The sequence below is a fragment of the Haliaeetus leucocephalus genome, unplaced genomic scaffold, assembly GCF_000737465.1.
Source record: "Haliaeetus leucocephalus isolate CR32 unplaced genomic scaffold, Haliaeetus_leucocephalus-4.0 Scaffold226, whole genome shotgun sequence".
Taxonomy (NCBI): Eukaryota; Metazoa; Chordata; class Aves; order Accipitriformes; family Accipitridae; genus Haliaeetus; species Haliaeetus leucocephalus.
Window position 1 is genome coordinate 671585 of NW_010972662.1, and position 21593 is coordinate 693177.

The 21593-nt window shown below is 52.8% G+C and overlaps 1 protein-coding gene across 1 annotated transcript in view; it reads left to right on the forward strand.

Annotated features, from left to right (window-relative positions):
- Positions 1–20752, forward strand: part of BCORL1 (BCL6 corepressor-like 1) — a 22029-nt gene extending 1277 nt beyond the window's left edge. The window contains exons 2-13 of the mRNA XM_010567109.1: positions 1349–1439; positions 1673–4252; positions 4566–4731; positions 4977–5057; positions 5215–5643; positions 10230–10459; positions 10572–10778; positions 10870–11036; positions 11212–11357; positions 12263–12340; positions 17486–17639; positions 19304–20752. Coding sequence (XP_010565411.1) covers positions 1349–1439; positions 1673–4252; positions 4566–4731; positions 4977–5057; positions 5215–5643; positions 10230–10459; positions 10572–10778; positions 10870–11036; positions 11212–11357; positions 12263–12340; positions 17486–17639; positions 19304–19580 — 4606 coding nt within the window. The 3' untranslated portion in view covers positions 19581–20752. The remainder of the gene's footprint in view (positions 1–1348; positions 1440–1672; positions 4253–4565; positions 4732–4976; positions 5058–5214; positions 5644–10229; positions 10460–10571; positions 10779–10869; positions 11037–11211; positions 11358–12262; positions 12341–17485; positions 17640–19303) is intronic.
- Positions 20753–21593: the final 841 nt, after the last annotated feature.

Below are 21593 nucleotides of genomic sequence, written 5' to 3' on the forward strand. Positions count from 1 at the left end.
GGGGCCTGCCGCCGCCGGGGACCCGAGCCCCGGCGGCTGCGCTGAGGCGGCCTGGCCCCGGCCGACCGTTCCTTCCCCGCACCGCGCCGCAGCCCGCCGCGGCGATCTGATCTGCCCTCGCTCCTGACAGTCCTCTTCGGCCTGCTGTGGCCGGGCCGACTTGGGAGGCCAGGCCGGAGAGGGCCCTGCCAAACCGCCGCCGAGGTGGGCGGGAGGGCAGGAGCCCCTCGCGGGGACTCGGGAGGGTCAGCGGGGGCTGCGCTGTGGCGGTCGTGAGGCAGCCCGGAGCGGGGTCCCGGTGCTGGGGATACGGGAGCCCGAAGAGAGAGCTCGCTCCCGCAGCTGGTGTCTGTTACTTTGTTGTGAAAGCCTGGGAGGTAGGGGAGCAAATCCAGAAGAAACCGCGTCATCAGCAGAAACTGAACTTGAGCTCTTTTATCCTGGCACCAGCAGCCTGTCTAAATGACCCTTAAAGACCAGAGAATCGCCACCGGTAGATGCTGCTGGGGCAGGAGCACTGAACACACGAGCACTGCCTCCTGTCCAGTCTTCTCTGGATCATAAGGACAGCTGTCTCCTCGGTGCACCCCGTTTCTGTGGAGTTCACAGTCCTTATCCTGAGTTCAGGCTTTCCGCTCAGGAACTGTCTTCCAAAGAGAAAGGGTCAGACGCGTGCAGGTCAGCAGGACAGTGCACATCCGGGTGGCTGCAAACACCCGCTGCTCCCGTCCAGGACAGCTTGAACCCGAAGAGCTTTGGTGCTGGAGGGAGATCTCCACCTGCGGCTGGAGGAGAACGGCTGGGCTAGAGCAGGGAGGAATGGGAATGAGGAGGTGCCTGTGGAAGAAGAGACAAGCAGGATGGGGCTCAGCATAGGACTGGAAACATGTGGTGGGGCAGAACAGGAAGTGGAGGGGACAGGAGCGGGTGTGTGGTGCTGGGCTGTGACGCAGCGCAGTCAGGGAGGGCTGGGCTGGCCCGTGGTGAGACCGGGGGGGTCAAAATGGCTGTGTGTAAGGAAGGTGCACAGAGTTGCTGGGCCATGGAGAAAGTCTTATCAGGCCCGTAGGAGCTATAGGGTAAGCATTTATGCATGAGGAGGTGCTATCCAGTGGGCAGAGTTTGGGGAGGGGGAGGACTGCAGTGGGCAGCAGTGCTCCTCACTCCATCAGCCTGCAGTGGCCGGTACCTGCTGTGTAACATGTGGTGATGAGGAGCTGGCTACCTGGAGCAGGCATGCTTCTTCAGGCTGCCAGCTGTGCTGCTGTCCCATGTGGAGACAGGGAGGGGTAGGATGCTGGGAGGGTATCTTGGGGTTTCGTAATCCTGTGTCTTGTTCCTCGGCTAGGAGAGCCCCCCTTTCTGATGAGGAGTCTAAAACAAGCAGCTCCCAGCACTTGGGGTCTCAAGAGTTTTGCGTCAGCAGCAGCCTTTCCGAGGTGAGCTCCTTGCATGCATGTCTGGGTTCAAGAAGGCCTTTCCCTACGGAACAGGCAAGAGCATGTACCCTAGTGGGTCCTGTGGGCCCCTTCTCAAGAGCGGGGCACCTAGGTGCAGTGTTTGCCACTTCTGCCTCTGTGTCCTGGCGGGGGGGCTAGAGAGAAGGTCCTGCCTGCTTCGCTAGGAGCCACTTGCACAGCTCTCAAGAACACCTTCTCCCTTCTTGTTGCAGGTGGAGCTCACAGCAGTCAGTGGTGGTGGCAGCAGTGCCCAGGGGCTGGATGCTGATGGCAAGGTGGAGGAGAAGCTTGGACCCAAACTGGAAGAGCAGCCACCTGATCCCAACCCAAAGCCGGAGTGTGCGGGAAAGACTCTGAAAGATGATGCCCTGGGCCCTCTGGCAAGCCAGGGGGATGGCAGAGGGCAGGAGCCTGCAATCCCCAGAGCTGCAGAGCAGGAGAGCAGTGGTGCTGATGCTGCCTGGACACCTGCAGATCCTCACAGCGACAAGCAGGCTGATGGTCCTCCAGCCTGCTCTGTGGCTCCAGAGAGTGAGCCTGCTGAGAAGGAGAAAACCACCCCAAGCACTGGAGCACAAGGGCCAGGCGTGCTGGCAGAAGGGACATTGTCTGTGGTTGTCTCCAGCTGCAACACCTCTGCTTCCACTCCCGCTACTTTTACTTTGAACAGAGTGTGCTTTCCCCCATCTCAGGCCCCTGCTATGCAAAAACTGCCCCTGTCCTTTCAGGCTGGGGCAGTTCTGAGCCCAAGCCAGTCGCTGGTGTACATCCCACCACCCAGCTGTGGGCAGCCACTCAGCGTGGCTACACTTCCAGCCACCTTGGGGGTCTCCTCCACGCTCACCCTCCCTGTCCTGCCTTCCTACCTACACGAGCGTTGCCTGCCGGGCATTATCGCTTCCCCAGAGTTGCGCTCCTACCCCTACACCTTCTCTGTCACCAGACCCTTGGCTTCAGACGCCAAAGTGGTGTCTGTGGAGGTGAACCAGCTTAGCTGCCCTTCGCCCTCAGGCGGAAGCGGTGCCCAGGCTGCTGCCGAGGGTGCTCCCCCGTCCACCGCTGGCCCTTCCCTCTCTTCCAGCCAGCCTCCGCTGGCAGCATCGTGTGGGAGCGCTGCTCCCTCTTCTGGCACCGGTGCGCAAGCCAGAGCCCCAGCAGCTCCGGAGCCGCACACACCTGGGGCTGCTGCCACTTCGCTCTCTCCTCTGAAGTCCCCTCCACAGCTGGAGCGTGAGATGGTCTCCTCTCCAGAGTGCAGCGAGATGCCTCTCGATCTCTCCTCCAAGTCCAATCGTCAGAAACTGCCTCCACCCAGTCAGCGCAAAACACCTCCTATGCCCATCCTCACACCCGTGCACACCAGCGGTAAAGCACTTCTCACCACGGTCCTGTCCAAGTCCCAGCGTGCAGCCCAGACTACGGGCAGCAGTGTCACCTCGTGTCTCGGCACCACCCCTCCCTTAGTCATCTTCCCTGAGTTCCTGCGCAACGGCGAGCAGGGCTCCTGGGTGAAGAACACCACGCTCATCAGCACCATTCCGGGCACCTACGTCGGCGTCGCCAACCCGGTGCCTGCCTCGCTACTGCTCAGCAAGGACCCGGGTGTGAGCTTCAACAGGGACCCGCGCCACCTTCCCAAGCAGGAGCCTATTTCCATCATCGATCAGGGAGAGCCTCGCAGCGCTGGGGTTCCCTGTGGGAAGAAAGCCAATCAGGTCAGCACAGAAGGACAGCAGGATCCTGCCAGGAGACATCTTCATGGCAGAGTTGTTCCAGGAGCTCCTTTGTGTCAGTCCAAGGACATCTCCACCTGGAATCCCGGCCAGGGAAGTGTGTACCCACGATGCCCCGTGAATGGAAAACCTTCCAATCCTCAGCTTCTGCCTCTCGGCTGGTCTCCTTATCATCAAACTCCCCTGCTTTCAATTGGCATCTCCACAGCAGGGCAGCTACCCCCAAACCAGAACAGCTCCTGCAAGCCAGCTGGTGCAGGTGAGCTCCCAACATTCCCGAGCGTCCAGCCCACAGAGTCCAGCACAGCCGCCCAGAGCCTGCCAGAGGGGCTGCCCAGGCTCCCACCTCAGGAACGGGAAGCTGCCACCAAGAGCAAGAGCTGCCGGGCCTTGCCCAAGCTCTACGAGGAGCCGGCCAATCCAGTCCCGTTGGATGCAGGTCCATCTCTTCAGACCAGTGCTTTGGATGTGAAAGGGGGGAAGGGGAAGCTGGACAACACTCAGAAGAGTCAGGAGTGTGAGCAACCAGAGGCTGACTCCAGTAAGGAGGGCAATGTACAGACTGAGGCTCCCCAGGGGAGCTGTAGCCTCAAACAGTTGGATGCAAAGCCCAAAAACCAAGTGTTAGCAGCGTATTTGTCCCATGATCTGCCTGCAGCTGGGCAGCAGAACCTGCGAATGATTTCAGAGGTGCCCACTGTGGCTGCAGAGAGTCAATGCAAGGAGCCAGGCTGTGAAGGCTCCCAGGAGCCACCAGCTGCAGAACCCCTGCAGTGCATGCGTCAGGTGGATCTGTGCAGGGTCAAGAAGGAGCGAGTGGAGTGTGACGTGTCATTTACTTCTGTGACTTGCCTGCGAGCTGGGACTGCTCCCCAGGCCTTTGCAGAGGTCAAGCTCAAAGGAGCAGGCCAAATCAAGCAAGAGGGCAGTGTGCGCTGCAAGTCCAAGCGGCAGCAGGATGGGGACACCAGGCAGGCCCACAAGAGACTGAAGTGCCAAGCCCAGGACAGTGAGGAGTCCCCAAGCAAATCGGGGAGCCGGAGTGTGCATGGCCGGAAGGTGGGTGGGATGGGCTGGGACTGTGGGGTTATGGCGAAGGTTAGCAGGTGAGGTGGGGGGTGAGGAGGGAGCTCTCGTAGGGGAGGGCAGCTGAGCGCACAGGGTTTTCCACCCATGCTCTTTGGCATTACCTGGCAGTGGATTAATGTACCTGTGTCTGCAGGCTATCTAGAGCAAAAACGGGTCTGGGGTGTCAAAATCACTGGAGGGCACCAGCATGGTGAGTGGGGGACAACGTTTTGTCCCTTCTCCTTTGCTACTCCAGCTCAGTCAGTCAGCAGCTCAAGCTTCAGTCTGTGTCCTCCATTCGCAGTGGCGAAAACACCATGACAATCCGCATGAACTCAGCAAACGAGAAGGCCGAACCAGCCTGGGATCAGTGAAGGATCACAACAGCCTCAGGGTAAAGCGTAAGCGCAGAAGGCCAGCAAAGACAGAGTTCCCATCTCCGGCGCACCGCGGGGACAGCCACGAGGAAGGTACTTTTGTGAATGGCAATGCGTTCTTGCAGGGTCAGTCTGCAGCTGTTCCTGTCGCCCTGATGCCCGTGGGGCCAAACCGCTGCTCCCCTGAAGCTGAACAGCTTCTGGAACTACTGGCTTCCTTTAGCGTGTTGGGATCCAAAATAGAGCTGCAGCATGATGCTGGACTGCCTTTTGCAGGCCAGTAGATGTGCGTGCACGGATCTGTGGCATGTTTTCTCAAGGCTCAGTTTTCTCCACAGGTTACCTTGAGAAGAAGCCCAAGAACAACTTTCGGGATTTCATTCCGGTGGTGTTGAGCAGCCGGACGCGCAGTCAGTCAGGTGAGTTAGTGCCAGGGGACCCAGGTGGGAGTCCTGGGCGGACTGTGAGCGTTTCCCTGTTTAGTTAGCCTTGTGCCTGTCTTCTGTCCTGCCTTGCAGGTTTTTCTTATAGATACTCTTGGCCTTTTTGTCAGCTAGAAATCCCACTCTCTTGCAGGAAGCATTGCTGGCTCTTCTGCTGGTGTGACGGGAGAGTGCGATGTGAGTGGTCAGGAGATTTTACCATTGCTGGAGGAGGATCAGGAAGAAGAGGAGGAGGAAGAGGAGGAGGAGGAGACATCCTTGAAACGTCGCAAGCTGCGAAAATCCCACAGGACATCACGCTATCATAGTCGCAGGGCCAGGGACAGGTCTCTGTCTGAGAGGAGCAGCTGTTACACGAGGAGGACCAGGGAGCTGCCCTGGAGAGTGGAATCACCCAGGCAGCTGTGGGAGCCCAATGAGGAGGAGGAAGAAGATGACAGCCACATCAAAAGGAAGAAAAGGAGACGACAGAAAAGTCGGAAATACCAGACAGGGGAATATTTGACTGAGCGAGAGGAGGAGCGAGTGGGCTACCCTCACAGGAGGCGAAAATCCAAAGCAGGTACAATCTGGGAAGGGGTTTCTGGTACCAGGCTGGGGATCGACATGGTTTTTTTTTGTTTTGTTGCTTTTTTTGTTGTGTGTGGGATTTTGGGGGGGTGTTGTAATCATGAAGTGCCATTATTATTAATGGCTAGATGTCCACAGCATGGGCTGCTTCAATTGATAAGCTCTTGTTTCAAAAATATTTACAGTAAATTTCAGAGTAGGAAACAGCAGCTTATGTGGCTAATCAAATACTGATCTTACCCTCAGATTAAGACAGAGGGCGTGGGAAAATGAGAATCGGACGAGGTAGCACAGTGGAATATTTCTGGACAAGCACGGGCCCCTGGGAGTAGTGTTCAGCATTCCTGGCTAAAGTAGAGGGACATGGAGCCATCACAATTTAACTGGGCTTCTTTATGCTTTGTCTTGCTTTATTAAGGCAACTTGCAAGCTTGCACCAGGGAGCACAAGGGAGAGAGGATTAACAAAGCTAGAGTATCTGCAAGTGATGGAGAAATCCCCCTCTCTGGTTCATATTTGCAGCTTTGCTAGGAGGGGAATGCTGTGCCACCTGCCTGTATCCTGCTCACTGCTCTACCTCTGCTTTTGCGTTTTCTCCCATAACTGCCCAGACCATGTGGTCAAACCAAAGTCTTTGATGTGTGTTTCTGTGAGGTTTAGCAGTCTCTGCGGTCCATTGTCTCTGTCCATGCAGGGACAGTTTGAGGCCATTGGAAGTAAGGCTGGGATACATCCAGCAGTGCACCGATGTCTCAGTGTGTGTGCTGACAGCTGGCTGGTAGCTCATAGCTGTGTCCGAGTGTCCCACAGGTAACTTCCGCCAGGCTTGCAGAAGAGCATGTCCAAACCAGTGTTGGGGGAAGCACTTCTGCCAGCCCTCCGTACCCTTGGGCCTTTCTCTTGGAGGTGATGTAGTGGATACAGACCTGTTGCCTTCTGCCACGTTGGTGCTCAGATTGACAGTCCTCAGAAGAGGCTGAGGTGCTGCTGAGGCGCTGTGAGAAGTAGTAGAGATGGCCGCTGTCCTCCCACCAGCTGATCTCCCAAGCTATGTTTCTGCTCTGGCACAGTTTTACCCTATTGCTGCAGTGTCTGGGTGCCTCTGTAAGACCAGGAATAAAGTTTCTGATGGACTTCCTGGCATCTTCACAGTTCAAGGGTGCTCTCGGACTGTCTCCTGCTGATGCCTGTTGCAAACAGAGCCTGAGAAGGAGGTTTGAGTGCAGCAGCATTTGGCAAGTTTTTCTCCAGGAGCTTTACCCCATGTCTTAAGAGTGTCTGTCTTCTGTCCAGGAGCCAGTTTCCCTCAGGGACTGCTTGCTCGGCCCTCAGATACGTGAGCTTCTGTATTTTGGTTTTAGAAGTTGTGGCCTAGAGCCGTTGCTAGCTTTGGAAATGAGGACCTGGGCATTACAGTGGCACTGTAAGCTGGCTGGCAGCCAGAGGAGAGATAGGGGGCCAGCCCACGTGTTTGGAGAAAGCAGACCACCGTTTCCTGTACTAGCTAAAGAATCTGCGTCGTCTTCGGGTATGAAATGCAGCGATCCACTGACAAACACCTGGCTCACTGGGGCCGAATCCCCTCCAGGAGAGGGGTAAACACAAGCAACCTTTGGTGGCTAATGCTACCTCATCATCTAGTGCACCTAAGAAACAACCAGGACCTCTAGGCTTCGGGGCAGGCACTTGGGTGAAGGAGGCTATATCCCTTTGATGGTGAAGGTAGTGCTTGGATCCATTGGCAGTGTCTCCTCTCTTTGACTGGTACCGCCTTGCTTTCGGGTGGACCACTTTGATCTGGCTGTTCCTCACCTATGAGTGCATGCCCTGGAGTTTCACTGCCGCTCAGCTACGGTTGTAGGTGTATGCATTGATGAGAGCACTGAGCCAGTGGTGTTCCTCTGTCTCCTTTAGATACTGAAGAGTGAAAATAGATGCAGATTCCTGCCAGAGGCATGTGTTGGACCTCTGGACTAGAGGAACCCACTGTCCACCTCCCCTCTGAGGAGCGATGGAGTCGCTGGGTTTCCCTCCTGCTAGGTGTGCAGGGGCTGTTGGAGTGTGCCACTTGCAAGCACAGACCATCCTGTTTGCTACGTGTTGTCTGACATGTCAGCATTTTACCCCTTTCTCTTCACGTACCAGTCAGAGACTTGGCTCTTCCTCGCCACATTCCTGACTCTTCTTAGGTTTGTGCCATTTCCTACCCATCTCCTCCATAGCCCAAGGGTGCTGTTCATTGCTGGGAAGGTGTTCCCTGACATGGACATGTGTCCTGCCAGGTGAGGTGTATTTAACACTACAGTGTTGGGCTGCTTTGCTCTAGAACACAGAGGCCCTGCATGCTGGCAGAAGGAATTGGATATCAGGAAAGGAGCATCTCAAGTCCTTGCATACTGCCATGCATTCATTGTGAAAGTGTCGCAATGCTGTAAAAAAGAGAAGGACGGTGTTACAGACAGCCCGGCAGAAAGCTCCGTCCGGTGATTGCTTCCAAAACAGCAAGCAGGCTAGTGATTGCTGTGTGCTGCCTTCTTGACAAGTATCATCGCTAAAACTTTGCTTAGTTACAGCCTGAGAGTTGTGCATGCAGAATTCAGATCTGCTGCCCCAGACCATGTCTCGTGGGTGCACTCCACTTTGTTCAGAGCAAGGAGATGTCTCTTGTTCCTTGCCTAAGTACATCCAGCATGCTGCATTGTGTCAGGGTGTGTCTAGCCCGCAGTTTTCTCCTGACCATGGCAAGTGCAGAGGCTATGCAGGGCCAGCAGTCGAGCACAGCCGCTTCCTGGACTTCAGCCACCTGGGCTTCCCCTGCATCCAGAGCAGCTAAACTAGGGCTGTCCCTACCCAGGCCTTCTACACCTTGTTTATGGGTCTGTTGTCCATGACTTTGCCCAAATCCTTTCTGGTCCTGCTGATAACACCTGCCTTCATCAACTCCAGTGGCAGTGAAGCCCTAAAGTTCCCTCCATGCTGTGCAAAGTCCTTTATTCTGTGTTTTTTAACTGATCTCTCACTCGTTTCATCAAGTGCCCTTCAGTCTTGTGCTGCAGGGTTGGGTGAACAAGATTCCTCCACTCAGCTGATCCACCCTTTTATGATTTTTACAAATTTTGGTCACGTCCTTCTCTGCTTTCTCCTCTCCAGACTGAGGAGTCCCAGTCTCTTGTAGAGCAGCTTCTCCACCCCTCAGCTGTTTTGGTTGCCTTTCTCCACTTCCACTTCATTCTTCCTGAGATGTGGAGATCAGAACACCACAACAGTACTTGAGACATGCTTGCTTTGAGATTTTATTTGTGGTTCTACCTTGGTATCTTGGCCAAACCCATTTTTCTGTGCAAGATCCATGGCCCCTGCTTCCTAGCAATAACAAGACATAAGTGGAAGTTATATGTGGTGCTTGATGTGGAGAATCTAGTCTCAGAATAATGTGGAAGCTGAAGACGCTGCTCCTGGAGATCTACAAAAGCTGCCTTGGCACTGGAGGCAGCAGTGTCCCTAATGGATGGAAAGTTTCATTTCTGGAGTTTATCCTCTTGATCCCTTGAACCAACCCACTGGGGCATCTAGCTCTTCACCTAGAAATGAAGCAAAGTCTTTGTTCCCAAACAAAGTGCCCAAAGCTGTGGAGAGAGCCTGGCTTGAGAGGCTCAGACTCTGCAAAGCTGTGTACAGATGCCTCCTCTGTCCTTTGGTCTGCACAGGTCTCTTCCTTTGTAACCTGTTTCATTCCAGCAGTGATCACCTGCGCAGAGGGAGGTGTATGGCATCATACAAGCCAAGGTGGTTATTTGTTCACAGGGCTTTACTTTCTCGTTCCATACTTTGTTTTCCTGTTGCTGTCGTGCCTTTGCTACAGGATGTTGCTGTTTCACGGAAGCAGAGCACCTGTCCTTGCATGATGCGCAGGGCTCTGTAATGAGCAACCTGCAGCTCTGTATAATGCAAGGAAGAAAAGACTGGATTTCTCTTGAGGCACCCTGGTACTTCCTACCTGCATGCATATTAATTGAAACTTTAATGTGCTACTTAACTTAAGGGGAAGATGTGAGAGGGCAAGGCAGGGTCTGGTTTTGTAGGCAGCAAAACAATGACTGTTCACAGACAGCTTAAAGGGGATACCTCCTGCATTTTCTGTCTCTCTAAGGGGTATACCCTGTGAGTCCTGCTCAGCCTCGCAGGTAGGGGAGCGCACCATTTGGCAGCATGCAGTTACCAAACTACTGGGAAGTGTGCTGACAATCTGGGTTGTTTCGTACTGGGTTCCCTGTGAGACCTAAGGAAAAGCCTTACTCAGTTGTGTGCAAGTTCCAGCTCTCAGTAGGCTTGGCCTTTTCAGAGCAGGACCGCTGTCTGTCGTTGGGTGTCCTGTGACCATGCTGAATCTGTCCCTGAAGGGGAGAATCTGTGTATTCACTCCGCTTCTACTTACTGCGGTGCCTCCACCATTGGTCTGGATTTCTGGATGTGCAGCCATCAAAGATGGGCAGTTTGTTTTGTCTGGTGGCAGAGGTCTGGGTTGCTGACCTTCAGTGCTGTACCTACAGAAGCTCCTCATTGCCATTTTTCCTTTAGATTTTAGGTACCGGAAGCAGAAGGAGCCTGTGAAGGGTAAAGGCACAGAGCTACGACTGAGGAGCAGGCTTTCCCCATCCCCCCGAAAATCTCAAGGACGCCCAGACTTTCGGAATGGCTTCTTCCTGGAGCACTCTGACAGCTCTCCTGTCCAAGAAGAGCTGGAGAAACCATCAGGAAAACGCAAATGTAAAACAAAACACCTGGCAGGGATCTGTGACGAGGGAAAGGTATGGCTTGGACTGATGAGGGGAACACGCATGGGGAGAAGAGAGAGAAGGGGACTCCTGTTAGTAAGCCATGGTGACATGTGCCAAGGAGTTGTATTCCTTTCTTTTCTAGGGGAAAGGCTGCTGGAACCAGCCCAAAATGCGCTCTCTGAAGAAGCCCCAGGACTTGTGGACACTTTGTAAGTCCCGTCGGGTCAGCCCAGGGAGTTCCCCCGAATTGCCCATGGCCCAAAACATTCCTCCTGGCGCTCGACGGCTGATTGTGAACAAAAATGCAGGGGAGACCCTTCTGCAGCGGGCAGCTCGCCTGGGCTACAAGGTAAGTTTTGGTGCCCTTTTCTACTTTGTGTCCTGTGCTGCCTTGTCTGGGTTTGTGTGTAACCAGGCCTGCAATGCTCTTGTTCCTGTAGGACGTAGTGCTCTATTGCCTGCAGAAAAAGAGCAGTGACGTGAACCATCGTGACAACGCTGGCTACACAGCTCTGCACGAAGCCTGTGCGCGAGGCTGGATCGACATCCTCCACATTCTGCTAGAGCACGGCGCCAACGTGAACTGCAGTGCGCAGGATGGCACAAGGCAAGCCAGTGAGAGGGGAACACCTGCGGAAGCACTGAGAAGTGTGGGGGCAGGGAGCAGGGCCTGTTTTTCAGGATGAGCTGTTGGTCATCACTGGATTTGTCTTAATTCAAAACATTTGCTTTGCGAACTCTTCCAGTCTCTTCTTTTTCTGCCAATGCTTCTGTCCTTGCAGGCCTGTCCATGATGCAGTAGCAAACGACAACCTGGAAACCATGTGGCTTCTACTCTCCTATGGTGCTGATCCCACTCTGGCCACTTACTCTGGGCAGACAGCTGTGAAGCTTGCCACCAGTGAAGTGATGAAGCGCTTCCTCTGTGGTAGGTGCTAAGTCTGGGGGTGGCAGTGCTTCCATCCTTCTGTCTGGCAGCATATGGGACCAAATCTGGGTGTCAAAGGGTTTAGAAGTGCTTGAGCAGCAGGTGACTGAATAATTTTGCTCTGTCCTGACATGTATGTGTGTGTGTTTACCACCCAAACTTTAATTATAGAATTGTATACTGTTCTCCACATAAGATACAAGTCACTTTTCAGTCTTTAATGTGCAAGGAGATGGCAATGCTGCAGTCACGCAACTAAAGACAGTGCTGTGTATGAGGCTTAGAGGCACTGTTCCACAGTTCCTGGTTCTACTGCATAACCAAAGTGAACATATTTCGGCTGCCAAGTAATGATGCCTTCTACTCAAAAACAGTTCTGCCCAAATGCTGCCTGCCTGACATTGTTAGAAAGGACCATTTTGGATCCCTGTGGCCGAGAGTGAAGCATGCCTGCTCTCCGCACTGTTTGTGTAAAAGCAAGATGAGTGTTGTGGCTTCTACACAACAGCAAGGAAGAGACAGCTAGAGTAGTGGTGGTTCCAAAAAAAATCGTTTGCCAGCTGTCTGAGCTCCTCCACGCTTAAATATACATGCAGGTGTTGAAGATGTAATTTTGAACTCAAGACAACCCTAAGAACCTTTCTTCCCAAGCCACTTAGTGTTGTCAGTTGTTTTCCCTTTTCAGCTTCTATTTCATGTTCTCAGGCCCAGGGTCATGTTGTCCCCCTCCCAAGTGTGGGTACCCTTCCTGCAAGTTATAGTTCAGCTTTTGCCACAACACCTAACTGCAAAGTGGGGAAAAGCAGCAGAGGTGAAGTGGCTTACCCAGGATCAATGGATATGCATGCCAGGATTATGCTTTGGCCAGTAGATAAGCATTAACCCTCTCAATTTTTTCTCTTTAGATTACCTTTTGGATCTCCAGGGGCGCACTGATGGAGATCCTCGAACAGCATGGGACTTCTACAGCAGCTCTGTACTAGGTGAGTTCAGTCTATGCCATTTCATTTACAGCAGCAGAGCAGCGAGAAGTAATGCTAGGTAATGACACATCATTCAGTCGGGTCTGCATCCCTCCCAACTCACATCTTGGATAGACATCTTGCTGTAATGTTACATGCTGGGAGTTGCTCCTGAAAGGGACTTTTGGGGGGGAAGCTGCATGTATGGATCCCTCCAAGCAGGCTGAACACGGCATGCAAGACTAGACTCCAAGTGCTGCTGGCGATTCCTGAGTGTCTTTGGGTATCAATCCCAGAGCATGTTATTCTTGTAGCAGTTCCCTGCTAACCAGTCATCAAGATAAAACCAAGGAAGGCAGAGGACATACTTATTCCTTCAAGGTATAGAAGTCTTGAACTTCCAGGTTCCCAGAGCTGCCCGTCCCTCTCCTCCTCTTTGGAGGGGAGGCATTCATCCAGAGGAAGTCCTCTTCTTACAATGCCAGGCATTTCCCAGTGAAGGCATGACTTGTACCTTTTACTGTCACTTCCTGAAAATTGTGGTTACCAGCTTAGAAGTTTTCTTGAAATGATACAGGCACAAGGTCCACAAATAGTTCACTCTGTTGTTCCAGTTCCCCTAGGGTCTGTGAATGAAGATGTTCTGGATCCAGCTGTGGGCCCGTAGCAGACTGCAGAGTCCCTCCCAACCACTTCTGAGGCAGTGGATCAGCACTGCCAAGCCCTTCATAAAGACTTGGATTATTTATGCTGGCAAGCTAAAAGGCTGTTGATTTTAGTTGGTCACCTCCATCATTTCTGACATCCTTCTAGAAATGAAAAAAAAATCAGATACATATGTGTGTCGTGGTTTCAGCCCAGCCGGTAACAAAGGACCACGCGGCCACTCGCTCACTCCTCCTGCCCCCCTCCAGTGGGATAGGGGGGAAGACGGAGGAGAGAAAAAAAAACAAAACTGGAACCTCGAGGGTTGAGATAAAGGCAGTTTACTGGAACAACACAAAGAAATTGCAACAACAACAACGGTACTAATGAAAGAGTATACAAAAAGAGTGATGCACAGTGCAACTGCTCACCACCCGGACCCGACGCTCCGCCACTTCCCCAACGAAAGTAGAGACCACCCCCCGGCCCGCTCCCCATTTATATACTGAGCATGATGTCACATGGTATGGAATAGCTCCTTGGCTAGTTCAGGTCAGCTGCCCCGGCTATGCCCCCCACCTCCCAGGTTCCTGTAAAAAATTAACTCTATCCCAGCTGAACCCAGGACAATATGGGAGGGTGCTTTTGGTAGAGGACTTATCCTTGGAGGACCCTGATGTCTCTTCATTTCAGAATAGAAGAAATTCTGTACTCCTAAGAATGCTTTGTTCATAGGCTTTTGCACCTCAGGCATGCCAAGGAAACTGTTCAAACCACAGCCTCCTTCCTCTAGATTTCTCACTCACATTGAAGCTATCACAATCCTTTAAGAAGCAGCCTCTTTACCACAAGAAAAATAGCTATTCTTTGACTGTAATATTTTTAAAGTAAAGATATTATCCCTTTTGATTTATCACTGATTCCCACTTGGATTTCTCCGATAAACAAGGAAGGAAAATTCTGTGTGGTTTTGTGGGTAGGAGAGTTTGGCTCTCTTTGGTTACTGCAGCATGCTGAGTTCTTGGTTACCTAGCAAGTTTATGTGTTTGAGTTCTAGTATCTGCTTATGTCCCGTTCATCAGTGTCCTTTCCTCTTGAAGATCTTGGCATGGGATTGTAGACTGCCAATTCTCATACCCTCTAGGAGACCCACTGCCACATGCATGTAATTTAGAAATGTGCCATCTTGTTTTTCCTTATACCCTAATGCCTGAAATGAAACTGGTGGATCTTGGAAAAGCAAGCTGATTGTGTTTTGTTCAAATTAGCTGCTTGTTTCAGTTCTTTCATTTCCATATGCCTCAGCTTGTCTTGAAAAATCTTGTCTTGCATCATGTCTTCCCACATTTCTGTCCTCCACCCCTGTAGGCAAAAAGAAGGATTATTTTTTTCAGTAAGCAAACCATCACTGACTCTTTTGGTATTTCTTGGGGGCATGGAGGGGTATTGGGATGCCATCAGTGATGGCAGTTCACTACTCACAAGGGCCTTACTTAGACACTTGGCTAATACATGGAAAATCTCCACAGGGAGTGCTGGGGACTGAACTTCTTTTCCTTCCCGTAGACCTTAGTCGAGCTTTACAGAGTATTTCTTTATTTGAGGGTGGAAGACGACTACCTTCTCTGTTAAACATGTCCTACCTCTTCCAGTAGAACTGCACACTAAATCCTAGCCACTGTGGATGTGTCTCTACTGGGTCTCTGTCATTCACATGATACCATCTGTCAGGTTTTGTCTTCCTTCTCTCCTGTGCTACCTGAAGTTGGTTAACAAGACAGACAAATCCTGCATTGATTTGCCTGTACCCTTCCCTAGAAACATCATTTCATCCTTGCTGCAGTGGAAAGATCCTTCCAGCGTTGGTTGTGCTAATGCTCGCCTCTCAAGTGCTTCAGACTTTAACAGGTACCTCTGCACAGTGCTTGGGAGAACATAGGTACCTCCTAGACATGAGAGTGATGAGCCCTGGAGTAATATCAGCCACACAAAATGTTCTGAAAGTCCATGGCTTTGGTGTTGCTTGTGGGATATTTCTTTCTGGCTCGGAGAGAGGACAGCAGAGATCCCAAGCTGAAGCACCACCACACTGCTGTCAGAGGGTCATTCACGCTGCCCCTCCTTTTGCCCCTCTGCATGGAGCATTCCCCGTGCTGCCCTTGACACTGCCTTTGGGAGGCTGCGTGGCAAGTTGCGGCAAGGAACTAACCCAGCTGGGAAGTAATCCTTTATTCTGCCAGGTCTGTTTTCAGTGGGCACAGAAAGGGACCTTCCTTCTCATCCACACCTAGGTCAGCTTACAGCAATAGTGAAATGGCAGTTTTACAGCATTGTCACCTGTGCTTTGCCAGGCAGTACTGCAGGACACTGTGTGAGTTGGCAAGGAAGAGCAAGATGCCTGAGCCTGAGACAAAGGCCTGGTTTCTTTACAGTGATTTTTACTGAGTGTAAAAATCAGTTGGCTCAGTTATCTTCAGCAGTCACCTCGGGTTACCAAAAGCAGATACTTCCCAGGGCAGGGAAGTACCTGGTTCTGCTCTGGAGTAACTGAGCTGCTCCTAGCTGTCACAGGCAGCAAACCAGCTCAGCAGAAAACAGTCTCCTCCTTCAGTAATTCAGTCCTTCAAAGTTTCCCTTTCCATCAGATCCACCAGCTGAAGCACAAAACATTGCATGTCCCTCAGGGTGGAGGAGAAATCCCAGGCCCCTGCTTGATCTATTTCTATTCTTTGAGGCAGGAATGTTGTCCACGTTTTCCTTTAGGCCTGCAAATCTCTGGGGGCCAAAAGATAATGAAGGAAGCCAGGGTGTGGGATCTCTGAGGTCTGAGTATGGTAAAGTCATCAGCATCTTGCACTTCATGCTACTGTAGTTCCAGATACAAAGTCCCACTCCAGGGTTTTGTTCTACACCTGGGACTAGCATTGTTGTGCCTGATTGTCTCCCTGTTACTCTGCAGTGGTACAGGATGTTCCTGTTCTTGTTGCAGCCTTCACTTGGGCTAATGAACAGGACTGAGTGAGAAGCGTTTTCAGGATAGACGTTGGACCATATTGTTGCCACATTGAATGCATTTAATTCTTTTTTCCTGGGTTGCTCAAGAAATTTGAGCTTTTTCAGTGATGGCATCTGAGCTTTGCCTAGCAGTGATATCAAGCCAATATTCATGTCACTTATTTTTGTCCTATTCTACAATAAGTTTTGAAGATTTAAGCACCCTGTTTTTCTGTTTCTTAGGGAATTTTTTTTCCTTGGCAGGATTAAGAAATCGTTTCATTTTTTTCTCCGAGACCCCAGTTGAGCCTATGTCTCCTGTCATCTGCTGTTGTTTCTCTATTAAAATAACATTCTTGCTGGGTGCTGCATTTATTCGTAGAGCAGTATGGTGCGTGGAGCTTTCTCATGCAGCACACCATAAGATTATTTTTTTTTTGCAGCCTTTTCTCTCATGCGTAGTGTTGAACTTTTGCATGATTGGTTTATTTGTCTACAAGCACATTTGGTCTGACTTCTCTCTGTAGAATCTAAACTCTATTTTCTAGAAGTTTTTTGAGTTACACTGTATTATCTCAGCAGGTCAAAAACACTCTGCAAACCCAAGACTATTCATACCTCTTAATAATAAAATCCAGGCAGCAAGCTATTTTTCAACAGATGCTTTTCAGATTGGTGAATAGTAAATTTAACTGTCTTTAAATGGTTTAAGGATCAAGTGTGCTACTCTCCATCTCCTACGGAAGCAAATCCTGCTGGAGCTCAGATACCTCCTGGGACAGCCAGTTTTAAGCCAGAAATCTGTGGGGCTGGTTCTCTGAAGTCATGCTTATTGTTGTTTGGTTGTATTAGTCTCTAGATCTGCTGCACAGTTTGGTGGCACAGCCTTGCAGTCTTTATTTAGACACAGTTGCTGGCACACACCTCTGGATAACCTGCTGACAGTTGTCAAGAGCAGGATCTGCATGGGATAGTACTCAACGAGCAGAGCACAGTGCCTTCCTTTATAGGACCTGTGCAGACAAAGCATCTCATGCATCCACCTCCTTCCTCTCTGGCGCAGGTTCTTCCAGGCTAAGGACATGTGAAGGTAGAGACCAGGGGGCTGAGGCTGTTTCAGGGAGAGTCTGGGGGGTCAGTGTGTGGTTGATCCAAGAAAAGACTGCCAGTCGAAGTGGCTGATTTTGCAAGCAGGCAGTGCCTCGTCTCGCATGCGGGATCAGTCTAAACCTGAATGTTGCTGCTGTGACATAAGATTTTCTTTCTACCTAACCTAGTCATTGAGTCAAGTCTCAGTGTGCAGAGCAGCCAGTGCTTGCTCAGAATTTCTCTGAGATGAGGGGCTGGAAGGACAGCAGGAGGAGCCCCTGGGACTTGGCTCTTACAGTTGCTGTGACACTGTGGGAAGGTGCACATGAGATTGTGGTGGTAGCTGGTCCAGCTGGGCAGAGCTGTTCCCCAGGGAGTGATAAGCGCTAGCTGGTGTGAAACTGTGAGCAATACCAACATCTGTTTTGCTTGTTGCAGAGGGGAAAGATAGCATTGGATGCGATCTTCTGCTCAACCCTCCAGGAAGTTCAGACCAGGAGGAAGAGGAGCAAGAAGCAGACAACTTCATGTTTGAGTTCTCAGACAAGCCACTGCTTCCCAGCTATAACCTCCAAGTGTCAGTCTCTCGGGGGTGAGTATCTTTTCCTGGAGCAGAGAGCATTTGGGTGACATTAATGCTGGGGTGGAGGGGGAGCTCACAGAACAAAGCCCTTGAACTTGTGAGGATAGCAGCAGTACAACAAAGCCTTAAGCTGTCCTCCAGGTGAGGGGTAACATGAGATGTTCACATGTCTGCCTAAGAGCCCAAGCTGACTGCGTGCTAAGGAGACAGGCTGCATAGAGTTGCACTTGTGTCCTGTAGATCTCAAAGCACTCCTCCAAAGGGGAGATATGTTTATCCTTGTTCTCCAGGTAGAGACACAGAGGAATGGAGCTACTGCATCTTCCCCAGGAGGAGCAAATTGCTGCTGGTGAGGCGGTAACATGCCTCTTGTGGCACACTTCCCTTCATACACCATCTCATAATGAAGCATTGCATAGACTCTTTTTTAAGAAAAATGTGAGGGTAGAAACCACACTTTGTAAGCCCTAAGTCAGAGAAGCAAGTGGAAGATGCATGGTAAGATGGAATTTGTTTGACTAATTCTCAGAGGTCCACCTCTGAGGTGGTCACCTTCGTCTCTTGTTGCAGTCAGCAATGACTTGACAGCAGGATTTATTCAAACGAGGGCAGGAGTGAATGTCAGGCTGAGATGAACCACTGGGTGTGACTGATCAGCTCTCCAGTGACTGTGGAGGAACCTGGGGGGGATGCTCACTTAGATGGGCAAGTGAAACCTTAGAGACGTCCCAGCCTGGGATTCGTTGGCTGATGGCTAGCACAGCAAGAAGCCTGTGAAGTCCTTCAGTCCCTGTTTTAGTCTCCCTGGTCTTGTCCCCCAGAGTTAATAAAAAGAGGAGAAAGACTGAGGGACTATAGGTGAGGAAGACCTATATGTGGGGGAAGCAAGCAAGGAAAGATCCCTTTGGTTTAAGAAAGGACTTGTTTTAAAACAAAACCAAGAAGCAGCAGAGGTAAATTAAAAAATATAGTTGTGTTTGTGTCGGCTGCCTGGTGCCTGCTGTTCTGTACAGTGGGTGGTCACAGCCCCAGCATCCTATTCACAGTCGGCAGCATGTCAGTCATTTCAGCTCCTTGAGGTTAAGAGCAGCTTGTGTGTCTTAGGGGGTTGTTTTCCTTCAAATGTGGATGAGAGATACTGGGATGAAGACAGAGCCTTGCAGGAACACCATCAGTGTCTGGAGATGTGCAGCTCTCCGGGTCCCGCTCCTCGCGTCCCTGCAGAGCTCTGGCTGTGCAACGGCAGGGGAAGCATGGCTGCATTGCTTGGGACAGACCCAGCTGTCCTCAGTGAGCAGAAGGGTGTAGTCAGGGCTCTCCCCGAGCAATCCTGCTGCATGGCCAGATGCGTTCTGCTGCCGCGTGGTGTCTCTGTGCCGTGCCTGCCAGGCAGCCTCCCTCTCTCCTCCCTCTGATGTTGCTCCTAGCCCCATTTTTCTCCAGCGATGGTCAGCAGCAGCTTGCACTGATGGGGCCAAGTAGATTGTTTCCCCTCCGTCATGGGGAGGGCTGTCAGGTCACAGCGCTGGAGCTCCCTTCTCCACCTCCTGTGACGCCGCGGCTATTACGTTGGCTTGGACTGCAGCAGGGGGGAGAAAGGCGACTTGGAAGAGGCAGCAACAAAAGTGCTACTTTTCCGTTTAGTGAGTTTCCTCCTCTTGCTGTCCTTGCAGGCCCTGCAACTGGTTCCTCTTCTCCGACGTGCTCAAGCGGCTGAAGCTGTCTTCCCGCATCTTCCAGGCCCGCTTCCCGCACTTCGAGATCGCCACGCTGCCCAAGGCAGAGTTCCAGCGCCAGGTCTCTCTCAGCCAGGTGCTGGCACAGGAGGAGGTGCCAGAGAGCCCCGAGCCAGCGCTGGGCGCTGCAGAGACAGTGGAGCTGGTGCACTACGAGCCCGAGCTGCTGCAGCTGCTGGGTTCAGCGGTGGAGTACCAGGCCTGGAGCAGCTGACGGGGACGGATCACTCCCTGCATCATGAGGCAATAATAAGGACCAACGGGAAGCGGCCCTCTCAGTGCCAGCAGCAGGGACCCGAGTCTTTGGCCAGCCAGCCCTCCTCTCCTCAGGGTCTTCTCCAGCTGGGGAGAGAGGACCCTCGCCTCCAAGGACTTCCCAGGGTCCCTTCGCGACGAGCGGCAGCAGTTGCAGCCGTCGGCCCCATCCGGCTATGGCGGGCGCTGAAGCCCCCTCTGTGGGGCTGCGTGAGCCGGAGCTCGTGGGGCAGTGGCGGCTCCGGCTCCGCCGAAGCGAGGGGTGGTGGGTGCCACTGCCCCTTCCCTGCCTGACCCCATGGAACTGCGCCTCTCTGTTTGCTCCCCCTCCCCCTCCCAATGTCTTCCATAGTATTTATTTAATTAGTATTTAATTTGTAATGTTTCCTTTGTTGTTGCTGAGTCTGTATCACTGTGATGGTGAGCTCTGGGCTAGGGGACGAGGGCTTCCTCTGGCCCGTCTCCAGCACTCCCCGAGGCCGGCGCTCCCCTTGGACCAGCCAGCCCCTGAGCCGCAGACCCAGGGGGGGTCACGGCCCTCGAGGGTCGGGCTCTGGCACCTCGGCTGGGAGCCTGGGGACGGTCAGTTCCCTTAGCTTTGGAGCTGGCTTCTGCTGAAGGCGCTCACCTGCCAGCTGAGAGCCAGCCCCGCTGCTCCATCCTCTCACCGGGCTCCTTCCTGCATCTCATTCGTGCTGCTGCTCCCACTCCCCAGCGGCCATCACATGGGCAGATGCAGCCCGTGGACCCCAAGCGCACCCCACGCTTCCCGACAGCTTGTCCCCCCGCCCCGGGGTCTCTCGCCCACTCCTTGCCCTGCGCGGTGTCTGCTCGGCCTCCCCCTGCTCCCCGCGCCCCTCCTGTGTCACCAGGAGCAGTTCTCTGGGAGAGAGCGGGCATGGCGCCCGCCGCCCGGGTGTGGGGCAGGGCTGCTCCGCTCCCAGGAGATGGTACAGTTTTATTGTACAGGTGCTAATGGGACCGAGGATGGGACAATCTTGGTTTTTCTGGCTCTCCCCTGCTCTGCAGTGGGAGCGTTGGGTGGGTTTTTTTGTTGGTTCGTTTTTCCTTTGTGTTGTGTTTCTTCCCAGCCCGGGCAGGTGTTACCCCTTCCCCTTGGACTCCCAGCTGTCAGCCTCCCCTCTGGGGGCCGGGCAGCGCCTTGTTTAAGCCGAGGGTTTTTTGCCTTTGGGTGTGTATTCTGGTTGCTCTTTCTGATTTCTGTTTTATTATAAGCAGCAACAGGCTGTGGTGTCAAAAACACTGATGTACAGAAAAAACCTGCATCAGGCCCCCCGTCTCCTGCCTTTTCTTCCTTGTTCCGTGTCTGATGCCTGCTGCGGGCAAATTTCCTTGCGTGATGGCCCGAACCTGTGGGTCAGCAAGGGGAGACAACAAGGTCGCCTGCCCAGAGCTGCCCACAGCCTCAGCTGGCAGTGATGCCTTTGTGCACCCTGCAGCCATGGAGCAGGGGGGACGTCGTTGTATCAGAAAAGCTGTTGGGGAGACCCTGCTGCTCCTCCCAGCGCACGGACACCCGCTTCTGGACTCAAGCTGACAATGGAAGCTCTGTGGCCGAGCCCAGCTGCACCCAAACACCACTGCTGATGGTCGGTGAGCTGTGTCCAGCCCCCGTGCCCAGCAGTCCTGGCTGTGGGGCAGCCATTCGCTGCCGGGCTTCACCCCCATGGGAGCAGAGGGGGCTTGTGGGGCACTGCTGGGATTTTATTTGGGTTTTCTTCTTGGAAACCAGGCCTTGGAAAGAGCCATTTTAAACCTCTCTCCCTACTCCCCAGCCCAGGTGCCCTCGAAGGGCGCAGGGATGGCTTAGCCTCTCCACGTGCCCACGATGCACCTGAACCCCAAAACAGCTCTTGAAGCGTCAGCCCCTGTGCGGAGGCAGTGAAGGGGTGCGCGGGAGCACGGGACAGGGCTGGGGGCACACGCACGGCCATGGCACTGGTGGGGTGTG